This window comes from Haplochromis burtoni, unplaced genomic scaffold (genome assembly GCF_018398535.1).
Source record: "Haplochromis burtoni strain Fernald_Lab_line unplaced genomic scaffold, NCSU_Asbu1 Contig_45, whole genome shotgun sequence".
Taxonomy (NCBI): Eukaryota; Metazoa; Chordata; class Actinopteri; order Cichliformes; family Cichlidae; genus Haplochromis; species Haplochromis burtoni.
The window spans coordinates 123,931-142,232 of NW_024582406.1; the positions used below are offsets into that span (position 1 = coordinate 123,931).

Here is an 18,302-nt window from a genome sequence, read left to right on the forward strand (position 1 = left end):
AAAAACAATAAATAAATGTAATTGTACTGGAGTACAAGTGGAAAGAAAGTTCCTTTTCCTGTTTTTCATCCGGAATATTTTCCAGCGCACCAAACCACCGGAAGTTTAAGCTTCGTAGCGTTCATGTGGGTCCGTGTTAACAACAAAGTGTGTTGACTTTCTTCTACGGTTTGAGTAATATTTTACGTAAATTTTAGGTTAACATGTCCGACAACGAAGATAAGTAAGTAATGATGACACTTTGATGAAATTCATATTAAAATGCTTGTTTCTTTATTATAACTCGGCGCGAACTAGCATTGTAGCTAACGCGGTTAGCCACACTGCTAAGTGCTCTGTATAAACTTATTGACAATTTGCTGTCTTTAGAATCTATTTATTGTCTTTTAAAAACAAAACTTTGTGTCAAATTTGCAGCTTCGATGATGGAGATTTTGATGATGCCGAGGAGGATGAGGGATTAGATGATCTCGAAAACGCGGAAGACGTAAGTTGATGATTCTCTTAACTGGACAGCACAGACACTCCTTTGTTTTTGTTGTTTGTCGTCAGTTTTATTTTAGCACTACTGGTCGCTGCCTTTGTATCATGTTTATTGTCGGTTGTTTTCTGGTGAATAGGATGACCAGGAGAACGTGCAGATCCTGCCCGCGGGAGAGGGCCAGCAGGCAAACCAGAAGAGGATCACAACTCCGTACATGACCAAATACGAGAGGGCCAGAGTGCTGGGGACACGAGCCCTCCAGATAGCGTGAGTGTTTCTTCATTGTCATTTACGGCTTCACGGTTAGGTTTAAGGTTAATCATGCTGGAGGTGTTGACGTTCCACGTCCAACTGATACAGAGGTTATGTTTCCCACACCAGTCTGCCGATATTCCTGAAAACCTGACATAGGAGTTTCCACTTTTGTGTTTATGAGAGCAAAGCATTTCATAACTGTCAGAGTGGGTCGTAAGGCACCACAGTCGGTGAGAGTGAGATGTTGAAAATATTCGTCCACACTTCTTTGGTCCTTTTGTCAAGTTTTGTCATTGAATATAGAACTATGCTGAAAGGTAATGTAAAAGAGTACTGCAGTATTTGAGTGCATCTGACTTTCTGGTAGGGCTGCCACAAACGATTATTTTGATAGTCGACTAGTCACCGATTATTTTTGCGATTAGTCGACTAATCAGATCATCATCCATTGGACATAAAACTACAGCTTATTGCACCAGCAGCATTTGCTCTTATATAACTATCATTACCTTACAGCTTTAAGTGCTTAAGGTCTGTGCTAACTAAAAATAAAGAAAGACAAGATGATAGTTTATTAAATTTGAATGAAATTTGCAGATTGTTTCGGTAAAGTTTAATAAACTCCTTGCTATCTAAAATATAACAGGACACCGGAGTATATTCTCCAGCATCTCACACTTCTGATAATCAGCTGTCTGCTTGACTTTATTCAGCTGTGTAAAAACTATAACTTTAATCTCAGCCAAACCGATTTACTCAGGAACAAATAAAATACTAAAAAAAGCCAAACAATAACATTTTTAAGTTATCTAAGTGACTTATATATCATGTTTAACCTGAGTAGCGAAAGACGGCGGTGGGTTTGAAAACGATTTGCCGGGAGTCCGGTGTTCTCACGGCTCTAGTTAGCCTAGCCCCCGGCTAGCTATCGAGCTAGTGGGTAACAGACGTCTCCGAAAACGTCGGAGCGCTTTTGAAAATATGCGGTGTCTTGATAAACTGAGCAGATATTTGAGGTTTACACAGCTACATTCTCGCCTGAAAATATGTTAAACGTTTATTTTGTGACCCAGAAAGAATAATAAGAGTAATATTAAAACTAACTAGCTGCCGCCATTGTTGGAAACTGAGCTGGGCTGCGCTATGAATTCTGGGACAGAGCTACTTCTTCTTCGGGGTTTAACGGCAGCTGGCATCCTTGTACATGCAGTGCTGCCATCTTCTGTTTCAGTCCGTTATTACACTCTTAAATCCTACTACTTATTCCTGCGTCTTTTGTGATCTTACAAAGCTTCAAACGACGCGTCGACTATTAAATCAGCCATCAACGATTTTGATAGTCGACGTAATCGTGACTAGTCGACTAATCGTGGCAGCCCTACTTTCTGGTATAGTACATTGTGTTACTTTGTCTTTTGTAGGAGCAAAGGTAAGGACTATGAATAATTGAGTGAAGCTGGTGCATTTAATGTCATGTTAATGTAAAGTTAATTAGCACCAGAAATATCAGTTTACCTGTGATTAGAGTTCATGTTTTACAGATGATAGTTGGATTCACGTGAGCACCTTCTGATCTTAACCTTAGTGAGATTAATGGGTTAGCAAGGTAAGACGAGGCTAAAGCCAGCGTTTTCAGTGTCACAAAGATGGCTTTCCTTTGACCTGGCCAGATCACCACAGTAACTTATGCTAAATACACAACCTGGTCAGCAACATGTTGTGGTTAAAGTTTTAGTTTAAAATCATTCAGAAGTGCCACATTTTTACTGATTTTTTTATTTTTATTTCCAGTAGCCTGTAAATGTGATATAGATTCTCTGCTGAAGTGAGATGTTTTGTAAATGCTACCTGTAGAACTTAAAAATGTCTCTAATGCGCACTCGACCCATTCTGCGCTAAAGGAGAGTCAAACATCGTGTCAGACGCCCCCTTTCTTATATGTGAGCACACAAAGAGCCTGAGTTAACAAAAACAGTTCTGTGATGACACCTGTCATCTTTGACTGGGGTTTTAGGTTTTGTCAAGCCAGATAGTGCAGGGAAACCTAGCTATGTTGAACTTCATTTGTAGTATATGCCTCTCATTTACCTTCTACAAACCATTTCAATTTTTAAAAAAGAGAAAGGAAACTCTGCGGCACAAAGTAAAGCACAATCAAAAATGACTTGCTTCCTCTTAAGGCACTTCCACCTGTCAGTGATTAATCCAGACTTCCTTAAATACTAACCCTCAATTATCTAAAAGAAGAAAACATGGTGTTTGTAGACTGAGCATTGAAAAAAGGCTCTAACACTGTACTGATGTGGTTTACCTGCTGACTTGTCTCCAACAGGATGTGTGCTCCAGTTATGGTGGAGCTGGAGGGAGAAACAGACCCGCTGCAGATAGCTATGAAAGAACTAAAGTAAGCCATAATTTTCTTTGATGACTTTTTGTCATTTCTCTTTTTCATGTGTGAGTGACATTATTTAAAGAGCAGGTGACTGTAACAGTATCTCTGTCTTTTTGTCCTCACTGACAGGAGCAGAAAGATCCCCATCATCATCCGCAGGTACCTTCCCGATGGGAGTTACGAGGACTGGGGTTGCGACGAGCTCATCATAACTGATTAAACATCTTATGAAGCAGTCTACGCTGACAGATCAGCCTAAGCTGCTTCACAGCCACCACCCTAACTGGTTTTACAGCTACACAAACCCAGTGGAGGAGTCTCCTTCACGCCCACTCCCAGATCCAGTCGCTGTAATTCTCCAGTGACTGTAAACATGAGGTGTACTGCATAAGACTACTTAAAGACTCAAAATAATGCAAAAAAAAATAGTATGCTGTTTATAGTTCATAATCCTGTGAACTTACTTATTGTTTTCCCCTCTAACTATTTGTTTAGTGTTCATCACAACCCAGCTCATTTTTTCTTCTTTCTTTTATCTGGTACCCACTGAACTCAATCGTTTTAGCGGCTGCAATGCTTCTAAGAGCCACAAGGGGGAGATATATCTCAGTCAAACACTTAAGTTTTTTAAAGGAATCCTGTATTATGAAGTATTTGTGTTTTTGAAAAGAGGTGATTGTAGTGAAATTACAGTTTTATTGTTATAAATAAAGATTTTTGTATAAAGAGTTTGATTTATGTTACTTACACTATGAAATGTAAACAGAGGTTTACAATGAGGGTGAAGTTACACTCTCTGGGTTCATAAGTCATAAAGACTTAGGAATCCTACTGCAACAAGCACTAAATGCACACATTACTGTAGTAGATCGATAGATAACAGTAAGAATCCTCACTTCCGACAGTGGATGTTGATGTTTACACGGAGAAGTATTGTCACAGTCATGATGCATGGTGTGTGTGGCTCCCCCCGCCCCACTCCATAAACACAAAGCAGCCAAACAGTCAGTGTATTGTTTTAGGAGAAATGGGTTGTTGCCCGGGCAGAGAGACGGCGAGTGAATGCGGGAAGACAGAGAGAAAGTTTGTGAGAAAGCAGATTAAAGGATTTCTTTTAGGAGACAGTGTGTGATGATACTCTAGTAAATAGGCGAGCGGATTATATGTTGCTTGTGTGTGTGTTTGTGGGAGCTCCGTGACATGTATGTAAAGACAGAACTGATTTGAAAGGAAAAAAAAAATGCAGCTGGTAATAAAACTGATGAAGAAACTCGTCTTTTTTCTTCTGTAGTCGACTTAAAGCAAAGGCGTGTCGGTCACTGTGACCTCTGAGCATCAGCAGGCAGGAGCCAGTTGGCGCTGGCATTAGTAATTATGTGTAAAATGTGTGAAAAACTGCTTTAATCTATGAGTCTTTTGATTGGAGGAGACGGTGCCTCGGGGTGATGCTGCGCTTGTTTCATGGGCTGGAGAGGGTGGCTCATGTGATGCTCACCAACACAGGGAGGCCAATATCAGGTCGCCTCCAGCAGAGGGAATGACTACAATCTCCCGAGACCTTCGCTGGATCAGGAACTTCCACCTCCTACTTGATTTGTTTGTCATTTGTCTGATTTGTTTTTCAGTCCTTTACAACATGACTTCTCTTATTGCTTTCCTAGATATACGCTGACTGGCCACTGTATTAGGTACACTTGTTCACCTGCTCATTATCACAAATATTGAATCAGCCAATCACATGGCAGCAACTCATTGCATTCAGGCATGCAGACATGGTGAAGATGACCTGCTGGAGTTCAAACTGAGCTTCAGAATGAGGATGAAAGGTGATGTAAGTGACTTTGAGTGAGGCGTGGTTGTTGGCGTCAGGCAGGCTGGTCTGAGTATTTCAGAAACTGTTGATCTGCTGGGATTTTCCCACGCACCCATCTCTAGGGGATACAGAGGAGAATGGCCAGACTTCTGCAAGCTGAGAGGAATGTGGCAAAAGCTAAAAAAAACACTTAACCAACTAAAGTCTGAATGCACACCAGAAGACCACACCTGTGCCACTAGTCTCAACTTAGAAAAGAAAACTGAGGCTACAATTTGCACAGCTCATAAAAAAAGTGTTTCCTGATTTCTGCTGTGATATTCTGACTGGATGATCAGAATTTGATATAATAAAAAAAATATAAAAAGAACATTTAAAAAAGGTGATGTAATCGCATGGTGGTTATTTTCTTTGCAGCTTTTAGGCCCCTTTGAGCACTAAGCCTACCTGAGTAGTGTTGCTGAACATTTCCTTTCCTTTGTGGATGGAGATAAAGGGATTGGACATGTTATCATGACAGGATAATACCATGTCAAAAAGCTCAAATCATCTTGATGGTTTCTGAGTTTATAAGATACCTTTATTAGTCCCGCGAGTGGGAAATTTCATGTTAAATATGTACTTAAATGGCCTCCTCAGTCAACAGATCACCATCCAGTATAGCTTCGTTTGGATGTGGTGAAACAGGAGATTCACATTATGGATGTGCAGCTGACACATCTGCCGCAGCTGTGTGATGCTGTCATGTCAACATGGACCAGAATCTCAGAGGAACATCTCGGGAAGGTCCAACCCTGTACTAACAAATTGAACTGCATTTTACTTCCTTTGATCAGCAGTGGTCATCTCATAGCTGCAACACAACTGAGTCTCATCTCTCTTTCTTTCACCTGTTGCACCCTCCCAAACTTTCATTTGATTCTCTATAATAGATTTCTTTTATACTTGATCAGTAGATTGGATTATCACAGGCTGATCTATTACTGCACTCTGGAGTTTCTCCTCTGATTCTTCATTTGCGTTTGTCAGTTTGGTCGTATCAGCACAGAGCCTTTGTTCTATTTTTTCATGGATCATCAGAGCGGAGCGTGCCACCTCCTTTCACATCTCAGGCGAAGGAGATTCTGAACAGAATGTGCTCAGCTAACGTTTCATTGCCTGCGAGAATCAAATGAAGCCTTTTGAGCAGTATCTCAACAGTCACCTGTCTGACACCTGCTTTGACATTCATTTGACACAAAATCCCATAACTCTGTCTATATCTTCTCCTTTTCATTATTTGAATCCCATTTCAGCTTCTATCTGATTTTTTTTTTTTTGTACTAGGATGGGGTGAGTGTTGGGGACGCTTAGAGGGTAGCGAGGGTTGCTGGGTCTCTGCATGGAGTGTAGGAGTCCCTTTGTATCCTGCTGAAGCGGCAGGCCAGGCAGTTATGGGTACGCTCCCTCATTGCCCATGTTTCCCTCCTCCCCCTAGATCCCTTTCAATGGCCCTCTTTGTCTTTGCAAAGTATCACACAGCCGATTAAAAAGAGGGAATTAAGAGTCAGGCTTAACCCACAACACGCACACACATACACACACAATATAAGGAACCTGAAATATGCATGCATAACCAACCCTACCCCCCGAGGCTGCATTACTTTAAGTTTATGTAAAGGAAGGTAGCTGCATCACAGTCTCATTCATCGCCCTCCACATGCACGTCACTATCAGCCGTGTCCAGCTTACCTCTACCAGTGGCCAGATTGAGCATCAGCCAGCCAAAGTGAATTATCCAGTAGCTGAAGAGATTATGTTGGGAATGTGAGCAGCATGGGCTGAGTCATTAGATGCCCCAAAGACGTGAGCTTTTGTTTGTTTGTTTTTTCACTGCAGTTTGTAGCCAGAAGAGAAGAGTTTTTGTGGTCTTCACAACCAAAAGGAACCTTTTTTCATCACTTGTAGTATTTATGACTTTTCAAGCAGAAATAACAAAGCTTTATTTCACGTCAGAATACAAAGTCATCATCATCATCGTGTTCAGGCTTTCACACCTGCTGTTATTCAGACGCAGTTACACAAGAAATGTGAAATGCTCAAATGAGAAATTGAGGGAAAGGATGTGCACGCAAACATGAAACCAAATCATAAATAAATGTGGAATTAAAAACATTACCCATAGCTCACACACACACATATATAGTAGCAATGAGAATGTAAGCTTAACTCTTATGCTGGAGGTAATTGGTTAAAGTAAAACTGACTTTGAGCTCTGCCTGAGCTGTGGTGCATGCATATGGTCCACATGTGTGCAGTACCGATATACATTACGTATAAAACAAAGAAATTCAGTTTAGCTCTTTTGCAGATATAGGTTAAGATATTTAAAATGCAGATATATTTGAGAAGCAGTGAAGAAGAATGCGGGATGTAGGGAAGAGAAATAACAGGTATAACGTGTAAATAAAGATGGTAAGTAATCATCAAAAGGTAAGTACTGATACAAAAGCTGTTAGTAGTAAAGTCATAATAAGGACAAGGCACATTTTCTATTTGACATCAGGCTGCGTTAAAACATTCAGTGCCTGGAAATTGTTTCTCAGTGTTGGCATTATTTACAATGTAACTTTTTAAACTATAATCAAAAGATCATTTTGTCTCACACTCAACCAAACAAAACAACAGACAAAGGCACTGCTGTAGACCTTCAGTGGATAACAATGGCAAAAAGTCATTTTAAACAGTACAGTCAACACAGCACGTTGTTAAAACAACAAGTACGTTTCTGTTAAGGATTTTGTCATGAAACACTGAGTGATAATGGATTATCAGCAGATGAATAGAACTGCCTTTCATCGTGAGTCAGTGCCTTTGTGCTACAAACTTAAAGGAAGTTTTTGACACGATTGCATTTTGAATTGAGTCAAAGCTAAGAAAAAAAACAAAAAAACAAAACACTAATTGGCCACAAAATGTAAGGTAGCTTTGAATGTTATGTTGGGAGAAACTTTCTTTTAAAAGAACAGTTTCTTCTTTATAAAAAGTACAGGTTTTGGTCTCAAAACTTTGGTCATGTTTGTGTGTATCGACATAAGTACATTTGCAACTTCAAGTACACCCAATAAGCTAAATATACACTTCAGTTAACAAAAGCACAGCATGGATTTATGGCATTTTTTCCCCTCCGTGCCCATTTGTCGAGTGTACAAAGGCATTTTAAGTGAACACAGCATAAACAAATTGTATTCAAAAAGGGACGACTGTGGCTCTGAGAGGACAGTATGTCATGAGTATTTGTTGTGTTGACTTTCGAAAGGAATACAAGGCTAACGTTTGTTTGACAAAAGGTCAGTCAAGCCTGAGAAGTGAAACGCCGGCAAATAGTTTGGCACTCCGTTCTCCTGGCGTTAAAACAAACATCTCGGGTAAAATGAATTTGTCTCCTTTGTCGCGCTCACAGATCGAAGTCTTGCTTTTTTCTCGCTGTGTCCCTGTCACCTCTGACCCCTCCGTTTGCCCGTGGCGTTGTGGACTGCTGCGATACACGCTGACAAGTACGTGATCTCATACCACCCATGAACACAGCCAGAAGTGCCAAAGGCTTTGCTGTGGTGCTGCTGGTGGCGTTGGGTGATTTTTATTTTATTTTACTTATTTGCATTATCGATGTATTGCACTCTGACTCCTCCACCGAGTGCCGCAAATGATCGACCGCTCCTCAAAAGCACCACGCTCCAAGCTCATCCTCAGGCTGTGACAGCATGTTTTCGTCTGGGCAAGAGCAGAAGGGTGTTTCCCCCCTTCTGCCTCCCCAGACGCATCCCCCAGTGCCTGCCCGCTCCCCCCAGACCAGATCTCGTTCCACTCTGACACCACCAGCGCGACTCTTGCTGCTGCTGCTGCCTCTGCTCCTCTGGTCTGACGTTGGGGCTGAACCTGCACCGGCACGCTCTGGTCTCGTTATCTGTCATGGCCGCGACAGAGTTGTGTAGACAGGCTGTTCCCAGTGTGTGGGGCTGTGCGACTGCGATACGCTGGCTGAGTCAGTGATGGCAGTGTACAAAGGCCTCTGGGAAGGCCCCATGTAAGAAAAGGCGGAGTACAACCCCGGAGCCTGGCTCGAATGGGCGTAGTATGACCCCGAGCCCTGGTGGTCGGCGTATTCTGCAAACTGAGCTCTTGAGGCCAACGAGGGGAAGGCAGAGCTGTAGTGAGGAAGGCTGAGGGGGGTGTAAGTGACGTGGGAACCTGCTGAAGCTGCTTCCACAAAGTGACCCGCAGCACCTCCAGCCTCACTCTTAATCTGGGCTTTGGAGGGATCTGAGCTCAGAGGGGAGCCATGGTGTTGCTGTGGTGGCTGCTGCTGCTGCTTGGAGAGCCAGGCTGCTGAGTGTCCACTGGCCGCTGCCAGAGCTGAGGAGATCCCATAGGCGTACGGAGAGGCCGGAGTAGCTGTTGTGGTTCCTGCAGCCCCCGCACTCGGCCCAACCCCTGGGTGCCCATTAGGGGGAAGGTACTGATCAAACTCATTGACATCAAACGGCTCCATATTAGCCATTACCTCATGACTCATCTCACCAATGTCCACGTTACCAAAGTCGATATGAGGTTTCCCAGACCCCGCAGCACCTGAGCTTCCTTCCGCTCCCATTGTACCACGAGAAGTCCCGTTCCCGGCTCCCTCCCTCTTACCATCTCCTGCCTTTGCAGACTGAGGCTCGGTCTTGGGAGTAGTGGGAGGTGTTGGAGGACTGTGGCTCTGACCTGTGGCAAAAGAGAAAGCAGTTACAGCTCGTTTGCCCTGCAGATTCACAGACAATTACCTAAGCGTGTGTCATCATGTTCAGTGGACTCAGGCTTAACAGTGGAGTAGCGGGCGGGAGCCGGCAGCCCACCCACAGCATAAGGGTGATGCCCATCTGCCAGAGGGGACCCGGCTCCCCCACTGTAGGCCACTTCCAGGTGGGTGCCTTTGTAGTGGTACTGGCTGTAGATGACCTCACCCTCCAAATGGCCTTCAGCCTCGCTTCCTGACCCAGAACCAATCTTCCCATTCTTGCGGCGTCGCGGCTGATACTTGTAGTCAGGGTAGTCCTTTTTGTGCTGCTTCCTCAGCCTCTCTGCCTCCTCAATGAAGGGTCGCTTGTCACTCTCATTAAGAAGCCTCAGGGGGGGAAAAATGGTAAATTTGATCGTTTAAGTTACGAAGATCCATAGTCACTTTTTTTCCTGTTGAATACAGTACATATTCTACAGGATGGTGCAAAAAAGACCATAGAATAAAAAAAGAATAAACCTTTATGACTGGCAGTGATTTGCAAATGATTAAAACCTTAGATTTATTTGAAATGTGTAGAAAGACAGTATGATAAATGCTGAAAGGGTAAAATATTTGGATTTTGAAGAATACGCTCATTTTGAATGAGCCAGCAACAGAAATAATTTACTGGTTTGCTTTGTTACCTCATCTTTGATTTAAGCACTTCACACTCCCGTGAAGCTGGATGACCGAGCACCTCAGAGAACACACCTCATCTCTGACCAACACTTTGTAAGAATTAGAAGCCGAGGAGACTGATTGTTCCAGTTTTGGAACCTAAATGTTTTCCAATTCTTCCTTGGTGTAGGATTTCAGATGCTGAAGAGTTTCGGGGCTTTTTTTCTTTCTTTCTTTCTTTTTTTTTTTTTCATTTTCCATTTCATAACGAGATAAATCTGGATTTCTGAACCTTAAATCAGTTCATGTTTCACTGTGAACTGATTTAAGGTTGATTAAGAGTTAAAGGAATGAATTTGATCCCAGAGTAGGAAGAAGTGATTCCAAAAGCCTCTCTTTACTCCTCTGAAATGCTCTTTAACACCCAATAATCAGAATCAGAATCAGAATCAGAATGTTGCCACTTTCTGTCTTATAAAAACATTAACAATACTTTTTTGTTTTTTGTTTGTTTGCGTTTTTGGTTCCCTTATTTATTTATTTTTTTTGGGGGGGGGCATGTTGTCTGTCCCCTATCTTCAGTTATGTGTTTAAATAATTTGCTAATCCTTCATATCATATTTCTATCAACCCTGCCAGGATGACATATTTTCCTTTGTTAGCAGCAATAGTTTCATTTGCTACATCTCCACAACTGCATCTAATGTCACTCCTGCCAGCGGCTTCTGACTGCCAAACTCTAATGAAATAATACAGCCCAAAGTTGCATCCTGTCTGCAACATGGGACTGAGCTCCTACTATTACACCCCTGACAGGAGTGGCATGAGAAAACCCTGACCCTCCTCAGCCTCCCTGTTCATCGTGTTTGTGGGTCAATTAACTGCTACTGACTGAGCCCAAGGTCAAGTCTTTATCAAATTAATATGATCCCTGCAAGGTAATGCATTTAACCTTTTCTGTCCTTCTTGGTAAGAAATAATGAGCGATCTGAAGAAGTCAGCAACCAAGAAGGAAAGACTCTCCAGTGCCTGCCTGACAGAAGGTTGAAATGAAAGAAGTGCAGGTTTTCTGTAAGCAAATGAAGCAATGAAAGACTCAGAATATTATGGAACTGTAAGTTTATTAACTATAAAAAAGGCTAGATCATTCTTCTTCTTCTTAAACTTTGAATGTACTTTAAATGAACTTTGCCAGGGGGGAACTCCTTCCAGCTAATGTTTTCCAGGAATTAAAACAGTGAATTGAATTAGCCAGGATTCAGAAAAATGTGACCAGGGCGCACTCACTGCACCAAAAAACGAGAGCTGCTCAACTGGTGAACTGTGGCCTAAAGCGGAAAGAAGACTGAGCTGCCTCCTAATAGTCTAAAAATACTTATTTTTTTTCAGGAAACATATCACAGATAATATCACGTGTAAAACAGAGTGAGGCATTTTTTTCAAACACGTTATAACTGTGTTGGTTTTCATAGCATTCGACTTTAAGAACATTAAGTGGAGGGTGTGCACTAAATCACACGAGTCAAAGTGGTGAATATACAGTGGCCTCTCTGTGAGCCTGCAGAAGCTGAAATAGAAACGTTAAACACGTTTTGATGTGTTTGAGCTGATATGTTTCAGTTTATTGAGATGATGCCTCTGTAACTATAACTAACGTGTGTGCGCACGCGCGCGCGTGTTCATTTTTGATAAAAAGTCTTCAGTGTCTGATTCAATTATTCCTGGAGTAGCTACTTAAGCTGTGACCCTTGAGCGGTGGTGTTCATGTGATTGTTTATTCGGGACATTTTAATCTGTCAAAGCTTAATTGTCTCTTTCTTGTTTGGTGGAACGAGAATTCACCTAAATTTATTATTCAATTTACTGTGTGTGAGAGCCAGACGTTTTCGGGATTTTAAAGTGGGCCTTAAGACGGACTATAAGCAACCGGCCTGCTCACCTCCAGAGCTTCCCCAGGGTCTTGCTGAGCTCCGCGTTGTGCAGGTGCGGGTGTTGGTCGGCCAGTTTCCTCCGCGCCGCCTGAGCCCACACCATGAAGGCGTTCATTGGCCTCTTCACGTGCTGTTTGTTCTTGCTTCCGCTGCTTACGCGAACGGGCATGGGCACGAGGGTCCAGTCGTAGCACTTGAGCACCTGGCTCACAGCGTCGCGGATTCCCGCGGGGAAGCGGTCATCCTCGTCGTCGGATTTGACGGAGGAGCAACCCGCCGACGCGTCGTCCAGCCCGACCAGCTGCGGCTGATGCTGCTGCCCGTGGAGAGGCGAGTCCCCAGCAACAGCGGCCCCGGAGGAATGACCCGGTGACAGGGAGCGGCTGTCGTCAGACATCCCTGGGCTGAGCTCAACCTCTGAAAAGCTCTGCTCCTCTCTGGACATCGTCCTTCACACAAGCCTCCAGGCGCGCAGAGGATGTAAAAAGCTGTTCTTAAATGCTCAGCTCTACCTGTCTGGTTCTTGTTTCTGTGTAGCTCTGCAGTTTACGCACGGAGGGTCGGCTGTCTCTCTGGCCTCATCTAAGTTATAATATAAACTGCCAGTCTGTCTCTACTCTCAGCCTCCGTTGCAAAACTCTGTGAGGATTCCACATTAAAGTTCTTTCCATCCGTGTTGTTGGTATCATAGGCGGCTCGATGCGCACCTTGGACCCCAGTTTACCTGCTATTGCGCAACTCTCTCCGCCAAACTCACCCGCTCTTACTTCCCTCCTGACTACACCTTCCTTCTCTCCTCCGTTTATCCCGCGATCGAGATCCAACAGCGAGGACCTGAAACAGCAGAGGGATGAGGAGCATCAGCTTAATAAATCAGAGGTAGAGCGGCAGCGGATTTGGGTACGGTTGGCCACGATTTAGCAAAACTTTCTGTTCTTTTCGAATCCAGCATTAAGATGCTGAACGTCCTGGATCTGAAAGCATTAACCCCACATAAATACTCAACACGATATCACGATATGTGAAACCATGCCTATATGTGTATAGTTGTGGCCCTCTATAGCGCACATCCCCCCTGCAGGTCCGGGCCTCGGCTCCCAAAACAAGCTACTGTTTTGCAGTTATTGCAAGCTCCCCGGAGAAAATGTGTTGGAATGATAGGAGACCACAGCAGCACAAAAGTCGGATTTATACCGCGTGGTTCTTGAATAAACACATCATGCCACTGGAAACATAATCCCCCCCCCCCCCCCCCCCCCCCCCCTTAGGCCTGGAGTTAGGGTTAAGGCAGGGGTGTGTGTGTTGTGTGTAGGTGTGTGTGTGTGTGTGTGTGTGTGGGCACTCCTGTAAATTAGACAGCTTGTTAAACAGGGGCAGGTTTAAAGTTGTCCTCGTTTTGTCCATTAAATCAACAGCCTGTCTGGAAGTTTGCGTCCTAAACTTCATGGAAAAGAGCAACACGCAGTCCGATTATTTGTTTTCTATTTAGAAAATTGCTCTGGTCGTTTTTGTTTTTTTAAAGGTTGGCCTCTCAACGCCCCGCTTCCCTCATATTTCTTTTTTAATACGTTTACAGTTTTTCGTAATCATGCAGCACACTACATGTCCGAATCAATGTTCTGCATTTCCTGGCGGTTCGTTTGCTGTGCGCAATTATAATTAATTAACCAAATCTATAATTTTACAAACGGCACAGGAGTTCAAATTACATTTGTGAGCGCTGTGACTCTAAATACATGTTTCCAACACCAGCTTTTAATTAGCCTAACATCTAATTGGATGTTAGGAATTGTATTCGTTTCCAACAGAGCGGCTGGTGCAGCTTCCCCATCTGTCCGAAGCGTATTTTGATGCTCGGTTGCCACCTGGTCTGCAAGGGCACGTCGCGGGCTGTCATCACATCTCTAAAGGTCTGTGTGCGTAAACTGTTGAGGAAAGCGCATTTACGCGCGCGTCTCTTGTGTTTGTAGTACATGCTGCTTGTTTCATTCTTACGAAACAACGAACACCATCGGTGCCTTTTCGTTGTTTCTTAAGAATGAAACAAGCAGCGTCACCTGAACGAGCGGGGATCATTTGCTTTCGCCACCGAGCAATTGGTTAAGTATGTTTTTTCTTTAGCAGATCAAACCAAGATCAAATCAGTGGAAAAGCCATTAAAAAAATCAACTGGACCCATCTACCGATGTGCAGCAGAACAACAAATATCGCTGAATTTATTTGATAACAGCTTAACTGCGTTCGACCCACCCTTTAGATAACGCGTGTTATTACATTACTGAGGATATTTACTGTGGGCTACCAACTGAACTACCGGTAACACTCAACACCCGACTTGCCAGAAATCTGGCTTTCATTTGGTTTTGAAAAAAAAGGGCCTGTTGTTCATAATCTAAAGATTAAGTGTCTGCCAGATACCGAAATATAACTCGATTAAATATGGGGGATAATCGGACTTTTTAATACGTGTGTAAAAGTGTAGAGTCATAAATCGCCTTTAGTTCTGGCAGTCTCCTTTGTTGCGCTTGTTGTGCACTTTTCTTTAATTAATGATGAAATCCTGAAGAAAATAAAGGGGGAAAACACTTGAAGACCAAATAAATTATGATGATCGGCACATGAAACTTTAACCACAACACAAATCGGCTGGAAAACTTCGCAGCACTTGTTGAAAAGAGGAGAGGTGATATTACTGTAGCCCTACAACATCGTTAACTTTTGGCAGCAGGACTATTCTCACATGGTTTAACAGAATCATTGTGGTGGCTAAAACAACAAACAAAAAAAAAAAAACAAAAAAAACCCACCATAAATAACTAAACAATGATCCATGTTTATGAAAGGTAAGAGTGCATTATAAGTCTGAGTTTCGGACTCTGACGAAAAGAAATAATCAAACGGCAGAGTGAGAGCAGCAGCAGCTGTAGAGAGGAAAGAGTTGGAAATGCTAAGCGCCTTACTTCAGTAATGAGGAAAAGGAGGTCGTCGGTTTAGCACGAGAATCCGTGAGTTCCCGTCCGAGTTTCCAAAGTGACGCTCGCTCCCCAGCCCCCTCGCTCGCGCCGCCCGAGTATGAATGCTTGCTCTGTGTGTCTGTACCAGGGCTTAAAGAGCTCCTTGTACGCGCCCGAGAGAAAAAAATGAAAAAGATGCGGAGGAGAGATCTTAAAGGACCAGCGCACATATACGGGCGCAGACTCTGAGCTCTCTGATTGGCCGGGGACTCTCTCTCTCTCTAGCTCCTTAACATCCTCTCCCTCTATCTGTCTATCTATCCAGACCCATCGCACCATTTGTATGTTTTTTATTACGTTAAACAGAGTAATTGGGTACATGAGCACCCATTTCTAATTATTTTACTTTGGGAGATGCATAGTTTCATCACACCAATAATGATAAGACGATAAAGGTGAAATTGGGCTATCTGTGTTTGGGTATTAATTTTGGCAGGGAAACCAGCTTTATTATTATTATTATTATTATTATTATTATTATTATTATTATTATTATTATTATTATTATTATTATTATTATTATTATTCTAAAAAAGAATCTTTAATTTACTGTCTGAAACATCTACACTTCACATTGAAGCCTCAATCCTGTACATTGCTTTTTTCGGGGAAAAAGAGTGAGAGAAAATTTCCTCCTGTATATAACATAGTGGCTATGGAGAAGGGGTTTTTCATTTCAGAACATGCTCACAGACAGCACTGACAGATCCGAGTCCGGATTATTTACTAAGAGAAGAAATGGGCGTCAGTCTTGGCCTTGTGAGCAGAAAGAGACCCGGTACTTAAACGCGCTCTGCGATGCAGGCCTCAAATAAGTTTGGAAATGGCAGGTTTTACGCACCAGTTGCGCACTTGGTTTAGAAAGAAAGAAATATAGCAATATTCTCTGACTTTTACTTCAACGCATAGGGAGCTTACGTTTACAAACACAAATTAACCCACAACACAATCAGGCATGTCTTATGAAACGGATATAAAATGGGCACCTTTTTGGCCTAGTATAAAACGATCCAAACCACTTAACCTGTTTAATTTTAGCCAGATTGAGTCACAGGTGTTAGCGCCAATTTCAGAGCTCGTGCAGTTTGTGCTGCATCTCGTGTGGATTTCATAATTGCATCAGCGCCTCTAACTGAGAGAGAGCGCGCGTTTCAAACCAAACAGTGCTGGTAAGCAGAAAGGAGAGACGGCGAGGGGACGTAACTGGCCGCACGGATACAACCACCAGCGCTGTTCCTCGCAACAATGACCCCTTGTATCCCCGCCATGCGACACACCGGCCCCCAGTCCAAAAATCACCACTGAATGCTGACTGTGATAAAGGAATCCTAACCACGAGTGAATCTCTGTGTTGCCTCTTTCATTCCCCCGGTTCCCCTCCTTTCTTTGCTCCCTTTGTTTTCTTCTTCTTCTTCTTTTTTTCTATCTCAGGTGAATTGTAATCATGTGATCAAAACGAGCACCCTCTTCTCCCTTAAATTAAAAAAAAAAGAACTGTGGGACAAAAAGCAGTTCTGTGTCTATAAAAAAAGAAAAGAAAATTGTGGAAAACGCTTGTGTCTCCCCCATCTACCGCCACTCTTTGTCCGAGTCTCAGTCTGTGGCATATAAGGGAAAAAATGCTCCAGGAGCGCCGAGGACACAACCCGGGGAGCTGTGCTGGGACTTCCCGGCTCCTGAAGCTGTAAATCGAGGACCTGCGGAGAGAGACACTCCGGGATTCCCCCCCCCTCCTGTGCAGCTGAGGATTTGCGGCCCGGCCTCGGGTTGACGTGAGTGCTTTGGCTTGTGTTTGTGAAATGATGCTAATGGGGACGAAGAGCCCCAAAATATAGCCCCTTTCTCTACAAGAGCTAAATACTTCTGTGTGAGACCATAAACGTCAATTTATGTAATTTCTGGAAGAGAGATGGTTGTGAAAATGCGCTGGTTTCTGAAATTTGCGTCATTTTTTTAATGTTTGAACCACAATTTTGATTCTGAAGCAATAAAGAACAAAAGGCAGCTACATAATTTTGATATACAAATTTTTTAAGAACTATTTTGTGTTGGCGTCTTTCTGGGAAAAGATGAGACTAGTTTTTATTTTCTCGTACGAAAATGTTGCCCTTCCAGCGCTTCGGATAGCCTGGTGATGGATGGCTTGACATTATGCGCACTTCGTTTAGAGAGAAATTCAATTAAGCAAAGAAATAGATTAAGCATTCAGAAAAACAAGACATTCATTGTGCGATACACATATGCACCGAGTCTTTCTAAACAGACTCCCTTGGGAGAGCTCATTGTGGCTTTTTCATAACCATCATGAATTCTTCTCTTACATGTATTTACTGTCCAAGGCTTCGTCTTGGAGACGGTTAATATTTTCTTATTGGAAAACGCCAAAGGTTAAATAATTAAAATAACATTTTAAAATGAAAGAATTATTTGTATCATAATAATTGTAATACTTTATTTGTATTATTTAAATTGTTTTCGTAAGTAATATATTTTATTAAAGTAGTTAAAAAGTAAGTCATATTAGATTTAAAAACTTTATTAGGGCAATTTTTGCTGAATAACATCCTGAAATCTGTTAGAAAAATATTTTAAAAGCTTTGTAGTGAACTGAAACGATCCCCTATATAATGTCGAGATTCTTACACCGAAAACGCCACAGTGGAAACACTGTTGTTTCTGGAATGTACATTTCATGATGGCTCATCTTTTATTCTTATTCTTAGGGATGTCGTTTTACTGCATTTTAGCAGTTTCTTGTACTTTCCTGCACTGAAGCAGTCAGTGGGCGATTCATATTTCCCAACATGAATGTATACCGAAACAGGCCCAAATGATACAAAGTCCTTTTGTCATGTGAAGATGTTTTTCGAAGTCAAACTTGGAGATACAAACACATGAAAACATCTCTTAGGATGACAGCTAAAGGTCGGCAGTTAGTGGGTTGGCAGTGTCAAAAGAGAAGTCTCGGTGCAGTCCTGTGACCATGGCAGTGTG

At 42.7% G+C, this 18,302-nt stretch overlaps 2 protein-coding genes and 1 long non-coding RNA gene across 3 annotated transcripts in view; 2 read left to right on the forward strand and 1 right to left on the reverse strand.

The window, feature by feature from the left end:
• The first annotated feature begins 69 nt into the window (after positions 1-69).
• polr2f (RNA polymerase II, I and III subunit F) lies at positions 70-3,859 on the forward strand. Its single transcript, XM_005940721.3, has 5 exons — positions 70-223; positions 418-487; positions 621-751; positions 3,072-3,143; positions 3,261-3,859. Exons 1-5 carry the CDS (start codon positions 204-206, stop codon positions 3,349-3,351), a joined length of 384 nt encoding a protein of 127 aa, XP_005940783.1. The 5' UTR covers positions 70-203; the 3' UTR covers positions 3,352-3,859.
• A 3,042-nt stretch (positions 3,860-6,901) lies between these two features.
• On the reverse strand, positions 6,902-15,439 carry sox10 (SRY-box transcription factor 10). Its single transcript, XM_005940723.3, has 4 exons — positions 15,255-15,439; positions 12,303-13,128; positions 9,930-10,090; positions 6,902-9,690 (listed from the first exon to the last, which is right to left on the reverse strand). Exons 2-4 carry the CDS (start codon positions 12,737-12,739, stop codon positions 8,894-8,896), a joined length of 1,395 nt encoding a protein of 464 aa, XP_005940785.1. The 5' UTR covers positions 12,740-13,128; positions 15,255-15,439; the 3' UTR covers positions 6,902-8,893.
• A 1,187-nt stretch (positions 15,440-16,626) lies between these two features.
• Positions 16,627-18,302, forward strand: part of LOC121814414 — a 28,159-nt gene continuing 26,483 nt past the window's right edge. Inside the window, exon 1 of the long non-coding RNA XR_006054323.1 lies at positions 16,627-17,080. This is a non-coding gene — a long non-coding RNA (uncharacterized LOC121814414). The remainder of the gene's footprint in view (positions 17,081-18,302) is intronic.